A 15,948-nucleotide genomic window follows, 5' to 3' on the forward strand; every position below is an offset into this window, starting at 1 on the left:
CAATTTTAACTCCTCAAGAGGAAGTGAGGTTATCAATATAGTGTTGAAAAAGTTAAGTAACTTTTTCTTCTGATGGATACATCTTCTTTACAGATCCCTTAACTAATGAAGGAGTACCAAAGCACTACCTCCCTGGGAGGCAGGATTCAGCAGTGCCAGTTACCCAACAACATTATGCAGCACAGTCCGGGCAAACGGCCTGTCGCTGTATGCCTGGTGTTTAGCAATTTGCAAGCAAAGATGACAATATGGCTACCCACTACATGGAAACAACTGTCCACGCTGTCCAGCAGTGTAGGGTCAATGAGCACCTCAGTCCAGCAAGCAGGAGTCGGACAACGGTAGCCTGTATCTGCGAGGGGCTCAATGTGTGACCAATATATAGCCGGGAGGGATTTATCAACTAGTGCAGATAAAGATGTACTGACTGGAAGATCTGCACCCGCGTCAGAGGTTCGCTTGTGCTATAGCCATGGTCAACTTGGGCACCTCTTAAGTTACCTTAATAATGTGGTAGCACAAGAATGCATGAGGTTATGAGACCAAGTACATTTTCAACAAGGGGCTAGTGTTCCTGAAAAGGATAGAGAGGGAGACACGCTCTCAAAAGATGGAGTGCGCCTGGGGCAGAGTACTGAATAGGGACAGGCGTAGGACTGTTTATGGTGCCCTCACACATTCCCTAGGGGATGTCATGCCTCAGCTAAGGATGGTGCTCCTTGTCGTGCTGGCGCTGCAATGCCCTACAGGTCCCCCAAAGGGTCATTTTGGCGAAAGATCTTTTAAGAGTATGCCGTTTGATGAAGGTGGTTCATGAAGAGGTGGGGTGTGCATGGAAGAATTAAAACTGGTAAGGGAGATCCTGCACTATACTTTAATGATGGGATTGCCCTTCCAGGGATAAAAACCTATGGCAGGTGGGGGTTACCTTAGGGTTTGAAAGGAACCCTGGTAGTCAGGGTGCTGAGACTGGATAGGGGAAGTCTTTTTCTGTCACAGGGAAATAAATCACCCTGATTTTTTGCCAGAACCTCCCTCTTTGCACTTGCAAAATGTTGGCATCTATACTGCAGGCAAAACAATATCAAAAAACATACCACAATAATGGAGCGCTCAGATATCGCATATACGGGAGTGCGACTTCCCACCAATAAAATATGGAAATAACTTCTTTGGTGACGAGTAACACAGTCTGAACAGGGAAAATAAAACGCAGTTAAAGAGAAAGTAAACAGTGCCTGTTTGACTGTAGTTAGAAAAATTTAACTGCTCATGGCGCTCAGCTGACCAGACTTTGAGGCCACTGCATAGCCGGCAAGTTTTCATTTAGCTTATGTGTGACATTTCCATGTTTATAATGTTCCTACGTGTCCTTAGGTGACATTTGTAGGAAACTGGCTCTGTATATACTACACCAAAAGGAGGTATAGTGTGGACAGAGTCCAGTGGAACCCTCAACGTAGGCAGAGGCAGAAGTAGATAGCACCTTCCTCTCTATTTGTGGTAGTGTGTGCGAGCAGTAAGGCTTTATCCGAGGGTAGTGTTAAGCATTTGTTGTACACACTCAATCAGCAAATGATGTCACACACTCAAAGACTGAACTCAGACCAATTTGATTGTATAAAAATATTATTTAGTTGTATTTATTCCCTTGAACTAAGCAAGCCTGGCACAGGTAAGTGCATTTGATAATTTTCAAGGCAGGTTGAACAATAGAGACTAGCTGGATGAAAATGACTGTTACAGGTTTGTAAATGCTTTCAATACAGTGGAAATTACTGTTAGATTACTAGGAACTACTTTTCAGATTACTTTCTGGATTACTTTTTCTACTTAGAGTGATACACCTAGATTTCACACTGGGACATTTCCGAGAGAAAAGGTAAGTAAGCAATGTTTTGCTCTTTGCAGTTTTCTTAAAGTTCAATACAAAAACCAACTCCATACAAAACATTTTTCAAGGAAAAACATTCAGTGTAATCCTATGGGGAAACATTAAGCTATTGATTAACAGGTAAGTTCTTTGTTGTGGGAGTTGGTATTCTGGAGTTAGAACCAGACTTCCCCAAGGGTCATGGATGCACTCTCAAATCAACAGCATTAGGGCGGCAGGGTGCTGAGGCCCAATGTTATCCAATGGGGGATAGGGGGCCTTCGGTTGGTGGCAGCTCACGAGCAGGCCACAGGGTTGTGGGAGCAAAGCTCCAGGCGTTAGGCTCAGGGCAAAGAGGGATCCGAGTTAGCACCCAAAGTACACCTGCAGCGGCGCAGGGGCGGATGGGTGCTGTTTTGGTGTTGGGTGCCCGGTTGTGTTCAATGGGGATTCTCCAGTAGCAACAAAGACTGCAGGCTCATGGGCGAAGTTCTTCTGAAGGTGACCACCATTGGAGAGGTACTTTGGGATGCCTGGGGGTGCTGGGACACCGTCGGTTGGGCCACCTAAGGCTGTGGGACTTCGGGTACAGGGGTGTCTTTAGGCGACAGGTTTTCTTACCAGCTCTGGTCGCGGTCAGGGGGATCCTCAAGAAAGAGGCTGCAGGCTTCGTTTGGACTTTCAAGGCAGGTCAGAGATCATCAGATCTCATCTCAGGATCGCCGGGGAGACCTCCTTGTGGTGTTCAGCCACTATAACTCGGGCCGTGGCGGTCGGGTGCAGACTCACAGTTTTGGCTGGAGACTGTTGGTGAGCAAATCCAGTGCTCACGGGAGATAAAGTCCTTCTTGTGGAAGGCAGGAAAGGTCCTCAGGGTTCTTGAGGTTGCTGGCTGCAGGACACACCAAGATTTTGCTGGAGTAGGTTCGAGGTGGGTACAGGCCAGTGGGCGTCCTCCTCTTCTTAGTTCCAGTACGGCTCTTTGGTCCTTCTTCTCTCCTTCTTGGTTGGTTCTTGTCTGAGGAGACAAGGTTTCTAGTGACCTTAAATACTAGATTTAGGAGTGTTACAGGTAGGTATAGGTTGGATCCAATGGGTCCCTTCCTTGGGGTGAGTACACCCCCTATTAAGCCCCCTCCAGTGGGAGGGGAGCGTATGCCTCACTCTGGTTGGCTCGGTTCCCCTATCTGCAAGATGGCGGGAACTGAGAGTTGTGCTTCACCTATGCCAACCCCACCCCTCAGGTGGGGGAGACAAAGGTGGGCACACCTCCCTTCCTCACTTGGGGCTACAAACATTTTTGAAATTGTATATTCTTGTATATAGCCTCATATTTGTATATATACACCTTATCACAGCACCGAGCACTTATGTCACTTTGAAACACGTATCGCACAAGTTACTACTTGTGTAACGATATATCTGTAAGGAATATTAGTTAGTGATAGATTCCTTACCTTAGAATATCCCCAGGCGTCAGACTGGATCCGTGAGTTTTTGCGTAGCAATACCCCTGCGCGCCAGCAGGCGTCGTCCACGGCTCCGCGTCCGTCGTCGTTAGCGCCGGAATGACGTTGGAGTACTTAGACGCCGCCCATGCGCGCTAACGTCAGTTCTGATACACAGCTTTTCTGCACCAGATACGCAGAGCCATGATAGAACCAACACTGGTGCCATGAAACTAGGGCCCTGAAAGGGGATGACCTTAACCCTAGATATCGGTTCGCAGAACGGGGAGGATGGGTGGGTCGGTAAGGAATCTATCACTAACTAATGTCTCTTACAGATATATCGTTACACAAGTAGTAACTTGTGCATCTGAAAGAGACACGTTAGTTATAGATTCCTTACCTTAGAATAGATATCCCAGCAATACCAACCCCGGTGGTGGGTCTGCGAAGCAATAATCACACCAGAAAGTCCTGAAGGACAGAACAGCCAAAGAAGCCATCCCTCCGGACCTGGCTGTCCAGGCAATAGTGTCTTATAAACGTGTGCAGCGAGGCCCACGTAGCTGCCTGGTAAATGACCTGAAAGGGCACTCCTCGGCCCAGGGCAGTGGTAGACGCCGTGGCCTGAGTGGAATGAGCCCTTAGTCCAACAGGGGGTTCCTTCTTAGCCAAGGAGTAACACTCCTGGATACACAAGATGCTCCACAGCGAGATGGTTCGCTTGTGCACCGCCTTTCCCTTCTTAGCGCCCACGTAACCAACAAAGAGTTTGTCATCCACCCGAAACTGGCGTGTGCGATCCAGATAGTAAGACCGCGCACGTTTTCGGTCCAGACGGTGGAGCCTCTCTTCCTCTTTCGAGGGATGCTGAGGCGGAAAGAAGGTGGGCAAGGTAATGGACTGCCCGATGTGGAAGGCCGTGACAACCTTGGGCACAAAAGAGGGTCTCGTCCGCAACACAACCTTGTCCGGATGAACAGAGAGGAAAGGAGGTGTAGAAGAAAGAGCCTGGAGCTCACTCACTCTCCTGGCAGAGGTGATGGCAACCAGGAAAGCAGTCTTCAAGGTAAGAAGACGGAGAGGACAGTTATGGAGCGGCTCAAAGGGAGCACACATTAGGAATGTAAGTACAAGATTGAAGTCCCACTGGGGCATCACAAAAGGAACAGGAGGAAACGTGTGTGTGATGCCCTTCAACAACCTATGTACAATCGGGGACTTGAACAAGGAAGGCTGGTCAGGCAGCCTTAAGAAGGCGGAAAGGGCAGAAAGGTAGCCCTTGATAGTGCCCAGAGCAGAGCCATGCTGGGCAAGAGAAAGAAGGAAGAGGAGAACCTCAGAAAGTGGTGCAGAGAGTGTATCCACAGCATTTGCTGTGCACCATGCCACAAATCTGTTCCACCTGCAGGCGTATACTGACTTTGTGGAGGGACGCCTGGCTGCCAGAATGACATTACAGACTTCGGGAGGCAAGTCAAATGGCCTCAACTGTCGCCGCTCAATCTCCAAGCTTGTAGGTGGAGACTGGACAGGTTCGGGTGGAGGACCGTCCCATGCTGCTGCGACAGAAGGTCCTCCCGAAGAGGCAGACGAATCGGGGGATCGACTGGCATGCTGAATAGCTCGGGATACCAGTATCTTCGTGCCCAGTCCGGAGCCACAAGGATAACCTAGGCCCCGGTCGCGCCTGATCTTCTTCAGCACTCTGGGCAGAAGTGGTATAGGCGGAAAGGCGTACAATAGACCACAACTCCACTCACGTCGAAAAGCGTCTCAGAGCGAGTGCCGCCTTGGAAATTTCAACTCGTAGAAGTGATGACATTGCGCGTTCTCTTCTGTTGCGAATAGATCTAACCAAGGCTCTCCCCACTGCTGAAAGAGGCCTTGCGCCACGTCCGAGTTCAGACGCCATTCGTGATCCATCATGCACCGACGGCTGAGTTCGTCCGCCCTGGCGTTCAGGGAACCTGCCAGGTGTTGAACCACCAGGGTCACGCCCTGATGTTCCAGCCACTGCCAGAGGCGCAGAGCCTCCTGGCATAGGGTCCACGGCCCCACCCGCCCTGTTTGTTGCAGTACCACATGGCGGTGGCGTTGTCCGTAAACACCTGCACTACACTCCCTCGGACAGAGGGGAGGAATGTCTTCAGTGCAAGTCGGATCGCCCGCAGCTCCAGAAGGTTGATCTGGAGCTGGGACTCCGCAGGAGACCAGAGACCTCTGATCTCCGCCTCTCCCATGTGGCCCCCCAGCCCAGGAGGGACGCGTCCGTCACAACTACGTGCTCCGGGTGGGGTAGGGAGAGGGATCTGCCACTGACCCAATCGCGGTCCGTGAGTCACCACTGCAACTGTCTTGCAGTGCCCTCCGAGATCAAGACATGGTCGGAAAAGTTGCCCTGATGCTGGGCGCACTGAAACTTCAGGTCCCACTACAGAGCCCGCATCCGCCACCGGGCTTGATGCACCAGAAGGATGCAGGAGGCCATCAGCCCCAGAAGCCGCAGCATCAACCTGACCGAGACTCGGGATAAAGGCTGAAAGATCGGAATCAGAGCCTGAATATCCCGAACCCGCTGTTCGGGAGGATAAACCCGAAACTGCGCCGAGTCCAGAACCGCTCCGATGAAGAGAAGCTTCTGAGAGGGACACATGTGTGACTTCGGCACGTTGATGGAGAACCCCAGCAGGTGCAGGAGATCGGCCGTAGTCTGGAGGTGGCTGACGACTGTCTGGGGCGAGCCCGCCTTCAACAACCAGTCGTCGAGGTAGGGGAAGACTGATACCCCTAACCTGCGCAGATGGGCTGCGACCACTGCCATCACTTTCGTGAAGACCCGTGGAGCGCTGGTAAGGCCGAAGGGGAGCAAGTGGCCTACCGTGAACCGGAGGTAACGCCGGTGGGCCGGCAGGACGGGGATGTGAAAATAAGCGTCCTGCAAGTCCAACGCTACCATCCAGTCTCCAGGGTCCAGGGCAGCTAAGACCTGAGCCAGAGTCAGCATCTTGAATTTCTCCTTTAGGAGGAAGCTGTTGACGTTCCGTAGATCCAAGATAGGGCATAGGCCCCCTTTGCCCTTCTTGGGTACCAGAAAGTAGTGAGAGTAACAACCACACCCTACTTCCGGCCAAGGAACGCGCTCGATGGCCCCCTTGGCAAGAGGGCCGTGACTTCCTCTTGCAGAAGTTGCAAGTGATCCCCCGACACGCGGTGGAATTGCGGTGGCATGGCTTGAGGGGTCGCCTCGAAGGGGAGGGAGTAGCAGCACCCACCTGTCCGACGTGACAGTGTGCCAGTGAAAGAGGTGATGGCGAACCCTGCCCCCCCCACTGGCGTCACATGGGCCTGAAAGCACGGACTAGGAGGGTTTTGAGGCAGGTGCTGCGGGGGAAGGTGTGGACTGGCCTCGCCGTTGTCCCCGACAGCCGCTACGGCGGATTCCACAGCCGCCACCGCGCTGTTGAACATTCTGCGGCGTGAGGCTTGCAGCACGTGTGGGGGCACCCCTTCCGTGGCCGCGAAAGGCACCAGTTTGCTGGCGTGGGGCTGAGAGGCCCAAGGACTTGGCCGTAGCCCTGGAGTCCTTAAAACGCTCAAGCGCATGGTCTGCCTTGTCGCCAAAGAGACGACGGCCATCGAACGGCATGTCCAGAAAAGTGGCCTGGACATCGGCCGAAAAGTTGGTGGACCTCAACCAGGCGTGACGTCGAACCGCCACCGTCGTTGCTATCGCCCTGCCCAGTGAGTCTGTGGTATCCAGCCCACACCGGATAGAAACCGCGCTGCATCATGACCCTCCACAAGGGCTTGGGCGAGTTTTGCCTGGGCCTCCTCCGGACATTGTGGCAGCACGTCCGCGACCGTGTCCCACAGGGTGTGGGTGTAGCGGCCCAAGAGGCATGCGGTATTGACTGACCGCAGTCCCAAACTCAGGGACAAGAACAACTTCTTCCCGAACTGTTCATACCTCTTGGATTCCCGATCGGGCAGAGCCGTCGGGAATGCGGTCTGGGAAGTGGAGGCTTGGATGACCAGGTTCTCGGGGGTGGGATGGGTGGACAAAAAGCAAGGGTCGCCCGGGGCCGGGCTGTAGCGTCAATCAATCACTGACATTTATAGAGCGCACTACATACCCGTAGGGTCTCAAGGCGCTGGGGGTGGGGGGGTGCCGCTACTGCTCGAACAGCCAGGTCTTCAGCTTCTTCCTGAAGGAGAGGTGGTCTTGGGTCAGGCGCAGATCGGTCGGGAGGGAGTTCCAGGTCTTGGCGGCCAGGTAGGAGAAGGACCTTCCTCCTGTAGTCGCTCTTCGGATGCGGGGGACGGCGGCGAGGGCGTGGTTGGCTGATCGGAGGTGGCGTTTGGGAGCGTAGAAGTTGATTCGGCTGTTGAGGTAGCTTGGGCCTTGGTCGTGTAGGGCTTTGTGTGCGTGGGTGTGGAGGCGGAAGGTGATTCTTTTGTTGACGGGGAGCCAGTGAAGGTCTCTCAGATGTCCGGAGATGTGGCTGGTTCATGGGATGTCGAGGATGAGTCTGGCTGAGGCGTTCTGGATCCGCTGGAGTCTCTTCTGGAGCTTGGCGGTGGTACCGGCGTAGAGGGCGTTGCCGTAGTCCAGTCGGCTACTGACGAGGGCCTGGGTGACGGTCTTCCTGGTCCCGGTGGGGATCCACCAGAAGATCTTCCGTAGCATGCGTAGGATGTTGAAGCACGCCGAGGAGACGTTGTTGACTTGCCTGGTCATGGAGAGGGAGGAGTCCAGGATGAAGCCCAGGTTGCGTGCATGGTCTGTCGGTTTGGGTGCGGTGCCCAGGGCGGGAGGCCACCAGGAGTCGTCCCAGGCGGAGGGTGAAGAGCCCAGGATGAGGACCTCCGTCTTGTCCGAGTTCAGTTTCAGGCGGCTGGTCGTCATCCACTCGGCTACCTCTTTCATCCCTTCGTGCAGGTTGGCTCTGGCGGCAGCGGGGTCGTTGGTCAGGGAGAGGATCAGCTGGGTGTCGTCGGCGTAGGAGATTATGCTGAGGTTGTGTTGGCGTGCGATGGCCGCGAGGGGGCTCATGTAGACGTTGAAGAGGGTGGGGCTCAGCGAGGATCCTTGGGGGACGCCGCAGATGACTTCGGTGGCCTCTGACTTGTACGGTGGTAGGCGGACTCTCTGTGTTCTTCCGTCGAGGAAGGAGATGATCCATTCCAGCGCCTTCCTATCCATAGGCGGACCTGTGGCGGGCTTGGACCAAGTGCCCACAAGAACGTCACACAAGGCCTCATTAAACGGCAGCAGAGGCTCATTTGAGCTTGCCTGCGGTTTAAGGACCTCAGTGAGGAGATTAGTCATCACCGCCGCGACAGGGAGCTCAGGGTTTAAGGCCTTGGCCGCCCGCGTCAACACTATACTATAAGCAGCCCCCTCCTCCGTAGCCACGGTCGGAGGGGAACAAATCCAGTCTCTGACGAAGAGTCAAGTCCACTGGCCTCCCCAAGCTCATATGTCCAGTCCAGTTGAGACCGGCACTCCCATGCCAGAGTGTCCTCAGACCCCTCCCAATCACCCTCGTCACCCATCTCCTGTAGTTAATGGTCAACAGATGGGGCCAGTTCATGGAAATAGAAATCTCCGAATGCCGTAGGTGGCGGCGCCGGAACCGGACCGAGAGTAGGATCGGGGACGGCGCCCACAGCAGGCCCTGGAGGCGAAACCCGCAGGGCCGGCGCCGGTGAGGTCGACCAGGGAGGGACCAAAGACGCCTGCGGCGCCGGGGCCGAAGCACCCGGCGGCGTCTGAGCCGAAGCACCCGACCCGCTAGGCCCTCCAGCCAGGGCCGTTGGGCCCGGAGGCGCCACGGAACCCGGCTGAGGAGGGAGAGAGTTTATGGCCATGAGGTACCGCTCGATCTCCTCAGGCGTGGCGTCATGCCCAGGGACCCGAAGGTGTGGGGCAGGTGGCGAGGTCCGTGACTCCATCGGAGCCACGTGGGTGGTGTCACCCGAACCCCCGAAGGCATCGCGTGAGCGTCGGGGTGGGTCGGAGGAACGACCTCTCATGCCTCTTACCTGAGGACTTGGATCCGGACGACCGATGTCCATTCGCGGAGTGGACAGGGCTCTGAAGCCGCGACCGGTCCCTCGACCTCCTGTGGGACCGATCCTGGAACGGCGCGGGCCGACTGCCGGAGTTCGTCGCTTGTGGGACCGCTCCTGCCTAGCTTTAGAAGTCAGGGCCCGGCAGTCGGAGCAGGTGCGGTCGTCGTGGTCTAGGCCTAAACACTTGAGGCACCGGCGATGGAGGTCGGTAACCGACATCAGTCGGTCGCACTTGGAACAGGGTTTAAACCCAGGCACCCCTACCGGCACCGTTGTAGTCGAAGACTCGAGTAGAGAAATTATCAAAAAGATCAAAAAGTTTAGTCAAAAAAGACTAATGGGTAGAGCTTCTCCGGATCTGCGCTAGCTGGCGCGGAAAAAAGAAGAACTGACGTCAGCGCGCATGGGTGGCGTCTAAGTACTCCGACGTCATTCCGGCGCTAACGACGCCGACGACTGACGCGGAGCCGCGGACGACGCCTGCTGGCGTGCAGGGATATTGCTATGCAAAAATTTCCGGATCCAGTCTGACGCCTGGGGATATTCTAAGGTAAGGAATCTATGGTAAGGAATCCATCACTAATGTGTCTCTTTCAGATAATATTTTATTCAGTTTTACTTGGACAGCCTGACCATATGTATGTTGATATTGTCTGATGAAATGTTGAAAATTCAAATACAAAATATTTTGCCAGTATTTCTGAGTCTTCCATTCTTGCTAGGGTGTTCGGATACTTGCTCTTGCTTGTTTGCGCGCGCTAATTCATTTTACTGGACTCTTTAAGTAAATATAAGTCTCCATTTATTCCAATGATTTGGGCTTACCAACAATAGATTGGCGCTTCCTGACAGAGCCATTGTAGTTTGCTATGTTCACCAGTAGGGCCAACAGACTGAATGGTGAACTGCTATATTACTATTTAATTACTTTTTATTAGGAAAACATAGTGCAAAGGCATGGGGTGCAGAGCTCACTACCACTGAAGAGAAGGTTGTTGGAGGTCAGCTTCAGAAATGTGAAGAGCATTATCCACATTTTTGACACTTTAGATCTTTGGCCTTAGGGTGAACTAAGGAAGCCAATGGGGAAGGTGTTGCAATTAAGGGGACATGTATTGGTTAAGAGTTATGCCTCAGAAACGCTAAGTAGAATGGCAGGGAATCTAAAAGAAATATGCACACAATCTTTTTGAGGAAGAGCTGAGTGATGGGAGTTCATCCCTCCAGTTTCATGGCCAGACACCCCATTATTATGGTGGGGTAAAAACGAGTAGTACTAGTATGTACAGTTCTGGGGATGTTCGATGTCGTACAGTTCATAGAATGAAAATGTACATCAGTAAGAGGAATGTGGGTCAATGCCTCAGAGAAAAGGCACTGGTGATCTGACCAGAAATTAAAGGTTTGTTTGGAAAAAAACATGGGTGACCCTGGATATGTGCCATTTCAAGTGGGATCTAGGCATAAACGGAGGATAAGGATACAAAGCAAAATAGGAGTGGTTTGATAGGACGATACGGGGCAGCTTGTGCTTTTTGGCATTTAGAGAATGGTGTGGATGAAAGGTTGATGCCACAGGCTTTAAGTAAAGTTATTAGCAAAGGACTGCTTAGAAGAGTTAATGAGACAAACTTTGGACAGCGATCAGGGTAAAATTAGAAGGCAAGCTGTGACTGGATGGTAGAGATCCTTCTTTGCGGACAAGGTTGTGTGGGTGTAAAGCGGAATCTACATTTACCTGTTGTGCTGGAAGTCGGAGTTCCCAATGTCTATCTCCAGAGGCAGGGTGAGAATGTAGATGTCGAGAGCCACATAGAGGTCATTTAGGTCAAAGCTCTGGAAGGACGCATGATTGTCCAAGCAGCTGATGACTTCTCCTGGAGAGAAGAAGGGTAGAATTAAAGATCAATGGATTCATTAGCGCAAATAAAAGCAACAAAAAACACAACTAAGGCACAGCTGTTCTCCCAGTCAGCAGAAACACCACAAAGAACAGTGCAGGGTTAGAAGTGCACTCAGCTGCTCCCTGTAAAATCCAAAGTCAGATTACCTTCTACATTCACCAGGGACTGAAGGGGGCCTGGTGATTGAAGGAGTGATATGCATTCAGGATTGTAATGTGATGTTTACTGGTTGAATGGTATGTAAGTACCTTACAAATGTACTCTAATAGTGTACTTGACCCTTCCAGTATGCATGAGTGAGGATTAGGAAATTGATTACTATTAGTATGGTCTAGTAAGTACTATGGCGTCTCATCGTGAACTGCTACTGTCCTACTTCATTAGATTCTAGCTTAACATCCACATAGTTGGAATCCAGGAGTGACCATAGCAATATATGAAGTGAGTTTAAGTTTTACCATGTGGCATCCGGTGGGCACACTGGTCTGTTCATACCAAAAAATAAAAATAAATCCCCCCAAAAAAATAAATCGCTGCAAACCTAAAAAGTTACAAAACTACAGGGTTTAGCAAAGCTGATCGATCCTTCTCTCGTGAGGGTAAACCTCCATGGACTAATACAACTGCCACCCAGAATGTAGAAACGTGCCAAATAATTCGGGGTGGGTCAGCTCCACTTCATGAATTGATACTTAGCTCTTGAACATCCATTCCTCCCTAAACAAGAAAAACTATGTTGATGTAAATACAGGTTTTGTGAATCTTAATGACCACGCCCATAACACGCAGTCAGCTTTTGGTTCCTAACTTATGATAGGCAATTACCTCACAATTGTGCTTACTGATATTTCAAGTCTGTGGAAAAAATGAATTATTTTGCACTTTGAAGCATCATAAGGTTGGGACAATTCTGTAGCATTTAAGCATTTTGAAAAAGTACATATAATTTGAAGAGAGTTGTGTTGCATTTTTCCTCAAGTATTTCGAATGGCTGAATAAAATTGAAATAACTCGCCCCCCCCGCCCCACAAATTACTAATACGCCTGGATTGCAAATGCTACTTACCAGTATGCATCTGTTCTTGGCATGTAGGGCTGCTGACATTCATATCTGTGCATAGATCGCCGCCTAGTGTTGGGTCCGGATGATTGCACATTGTTGTCCTGGAAGAGTCTTCGAAGTATCACGAGATAGGTGGCTCCTCCCCTGGACTACAGTGCGCATGGGCATCGCCTCCATCCCCAGATTGTTTTTAGCCATTGGCAGAGATGGAGTGAAGTATGTGAGTGATGACCATGCTGTGAGCATATACATATATGAAGGCTGCAGCTGCTACAGGCGCCGGGGAGGAGGGTGGGCGATATGAATGTCAGCAGCCCTACATGCCAAGAACAGATGCATACTGGTAAGTAGCATTTGCAGTTCGAGGCATGTGGGCTGCTGAATTCATATCTGTGCATAGAATACATAGCAGTCCCTCCATTAGCGGCGGCCGCCCGTGCCAGCTGCAGCAGTCTGAAAAAGCGTTTTGAGAACAGCCTGACCAACAGCTGCCTGCTGTTTGGAGTGCACGTCTACACAGTAATGTTTAGTGAAAGTATGTGTGGTAGACCATGTGGCTGCCCTACAAATATCTTCTAAGGGAATGTTACCTAGGAAAGCCATAGAGGCCCCCAATTTCCTGGTGGAGTGGGCTCTTGGTGGGATAGTGAGAGTGCGTTTAGCTTTAGCGTAACAGATTTGAATGCATTTCACGATCCACCTAGCGATCCCAGCTTTGGAGATAGCGTTTCCCTTGTGGTGTGAGGCAAAAGCAACGAAAAGCTGCTTGGTTTTGCGAAAATCTTTTGTCCTGTCCACGTAGTACATCAAGGCTCTTTTAACGTCAAGGGTGTGGAGCATTCGCTCCGCCAGCGTCTCTGGGTTTTGGAAAAACACCGGCAACTCAATTGTCTGGTTCATATGGAATTGAGATACAACCTTGGGTAAGAATTTAGGGTTAGTGCGGAGCACGACCCTGTTAGCATGGACTTGGAAGAAAGGTTCTTGGATGGTGAGCGCCTGCAACTCGCTAACCCTCCGTAGCGATGTAATTGCTACTAAGAAAGCAACCTTCCAAGTCAGAAACTGAAGCTCACAAGAGTGCAGTGGCTCAAAGGGAGGACCCATCAGCCTTGTAAGAACCACATTGAGGTTCCATTCTGGAGCTGGTGGGGTCCTTGGTGGAATGACTCTTTTGAGTCCTTCCAGAAAAGCCTTGATAGCAGGGACCTTAAAAAGGGACAGGTGTTGCCTATTCTGGAGGTATGCTGCCATAGCAGACAGGTGAATGCGGATGGAAGAGTACGCCAAATTGCATTGATACAGGTGGAACAAGTAACAAATGATGTTTTGAATGGAAGCATCTAGCGGGTCAATATGGTGGTTAACACAGTAAATGACAAACCTCTTCCATTTAGCCGCATAACACGCTCTAGTAGTGGGCTTTCTAGCCTCCCGAATGATGTCCATGCAATCGGGGGGAAGATTGAGGTAGCCAAACTCTAGGACTTCAGGAGCCAGATCGCCAGGTTGAGCTGTTGCGGATCTGGTTGCTGAATGTTGCCATGGCTCTGCGTCAGAAGGCTGGGAGTGAGATGAAGCCTTTGATGCGGTACCACGGACAGTTCCAGAAACGTGGTGTACCATGGTTGGCGAGCCCACGTTGGAGCAACCAGGATGAGAGTCATCGAGTGCTGCCTGAGCTTGCGTGCCACCAGCGGTATCAGAGGTGCTGGGGGAAAAGCGTATGCAAATCTGCCTGACCAGTTCATCCACATCGCATTGCCCTGTGATTGCGGGTGTGGGAACCGGGCGGCGAAGCTTCGGCATTTTGCGTTCTCCTTTGTGGCGAACAGGTCTATCTCTGGATGACCCCACTTTTGGAAGTACGGTTGGAGTACTGATGGATGTATCTCCCACTCGTGCATTTGATGGCTGTGCCTGCTGAGCAGGTCCGCCATCTGGTTGTCCTTGCCCGGGAGATGCTCTGCCATGAGGAAGATGTTCCTCTGAATGGCCCACTTCCACATGCTCTGAGCCAGATGAGACAGCTGTGGAGAGTGTGTGCCCCCCTGCTTCTGAATGTAGTACATGGCTGTCATGTTGTCCGTCCGGATCAACACGACCTTGTTGCACAGATGTACTTTGAACGCCTTCAAGGCCATGAAGATTGCCATCAGTTCCAACACATTGATGTGCATCTTCCTTTGCTGTAGTGTCCATAGTCCCTGCACTGTGTAGTGGAGTACATGCGCTCCCCATCCCTGGAGAGAAGCGTCCGTTGTCAGGATAATCTGTGGCACAGGCTCTTGGAATGGTCGGCCCTTGCAAAGGTTTTGTGGATTCCACCAATGCAGAGAGTTGTACGCCCGACCGCTCACCAACACTAGGTCTGTCAGTTGCCCATGAGCCTGAGTCTACTGACGTGCTAGGCACTCCTGAAGCGGACGCATATGTAGTCTCGCGTGCGGGACAATGGAGATGCAGGAGGCCATCATGCCTATCAACTGCATGAACACCTTCGCTGGAAGCGAGTGTTGAGGTCTGAATCGTTGGATCAGCGTTTGGATACTGGCGATTCTCACTGAATTCGGCTGCGCAGTGGCTGCCAGAGTGTCTATCGTCGCACCCAGATACTGCCGTATATGGGCGGGCTGGAGATGGGATTTTGGGTAGTTCAGAGAGAATCCCAGATCGTGCAGGAGATGAATGGTGCGCGACACGTGGTCGGCGCACTGCTGTTCTGTTTTTGCCTGAATGAGCCAGTCGTCCAGATAAGGATAGACGTGGACGTTTTGGCGTCGTAGATGCGCCGCCACAGTCGCCAGGCACTTTGTAAAGACCCTTGGCGCCGTGGTGACCCCGAACGGCAGAACCCTGAACTGGTAATGCTGGTCCTGAATCGTAAATCTGAGATACTTCCTGTGTGAAGGATGCAGGGGGATATGAAAATATGCATCCTTCAGATCCAGCGTAGCCAGGAAGTCCCCCTGTTGAAGCAGAGGGAGTACCTGCTGTAACGTGAGCATATGGAAGTGCTCCGAGAGAATGTACCAGTTGAGGGGCCTGAGGTCCAGGATGGGCCTGAGGGATCCGTCCTTTTTGGGGATTAGAAAATACAGGGAGTAAACCCCTGTTCCCCTTTCTTGCAATGGAACGAGCTCTATTGCCCCTTTTTGCAGCATGACTTGAACTTCCTGCTGCAACAAGTGCAAGTGCTCGCCGGACATAGGACGGCTTCTTGGGGGTATGTTTGGTGGAGTGGAAGTAAGTTCCAGACAGTAACCGTACTGGATAAGAGACTTGACCCACCTGTCCGTGGTGATGGATTTCCACGCGGGCAGGAACTGCTGGAGTCTCCCCCCGACCGGTGTTGTATGGTCGGGGGGCAGTGACAAGACGTCACTGCTTGTTGGCGGTGGTGGACCTGGAGCTGTTGTTTCCACGTCCCCTGCCCTTGACGTTGTTGCCTCCGTAGCCACCTCTACCTTTGTTGGTGTATGAGGTTTGGGTATTACTTTTATAATACTGTGTGGACTGCGATGCCTGACCCCTTGAGGTGCCTCTGGAATTGGAGCGGCGAAAGGAACCACTCCGAAACTG

The 15,948-nt window shown here is 51.9% G+C and overlaps 1 protein-coding gene across 7 annotated transcripts in view; it reads right to left on the reverse strand.

The window, feature by feature from the left end:
- SZT2 (SZT2 subunit of KICSTOR complex) overlaps positions 1–15,948 on the reverse strand; it is a 1,033,029-nt gene that overhangs the window by 560,356 nt on the left and 456,725 nt on the right. For all 7 annotated transcript variants that reach the window (XM_086953216.1, XM_086953214.1, XM_086953218.1 and 4 more), the window contains one exon: positions 11,138–11,276. In XM_086953216.1, the coding sequence (XP_086809342.1) occupies positions 11,138–11,276 (139 nt within the window). The remainder of the gene's footprint in view (positions 1–11,137; positions 11,277–15,948) is intronic.

This window comes from Lissotriton vulgaris, chromosome 1_2, assembly GCF_964263255.1.
Source record: "Lissotriton vulgaris chromosome 1_2, aLisVul1.2, whole genome shotgun sequence".
Taxonomy (NCBI): domain Eukaryota; kingdom Metazoa; phylum Chordata; class Amphibia; order Caudata; family Salamandridae; genus Lissotriton; species Lissotriton vulgaris.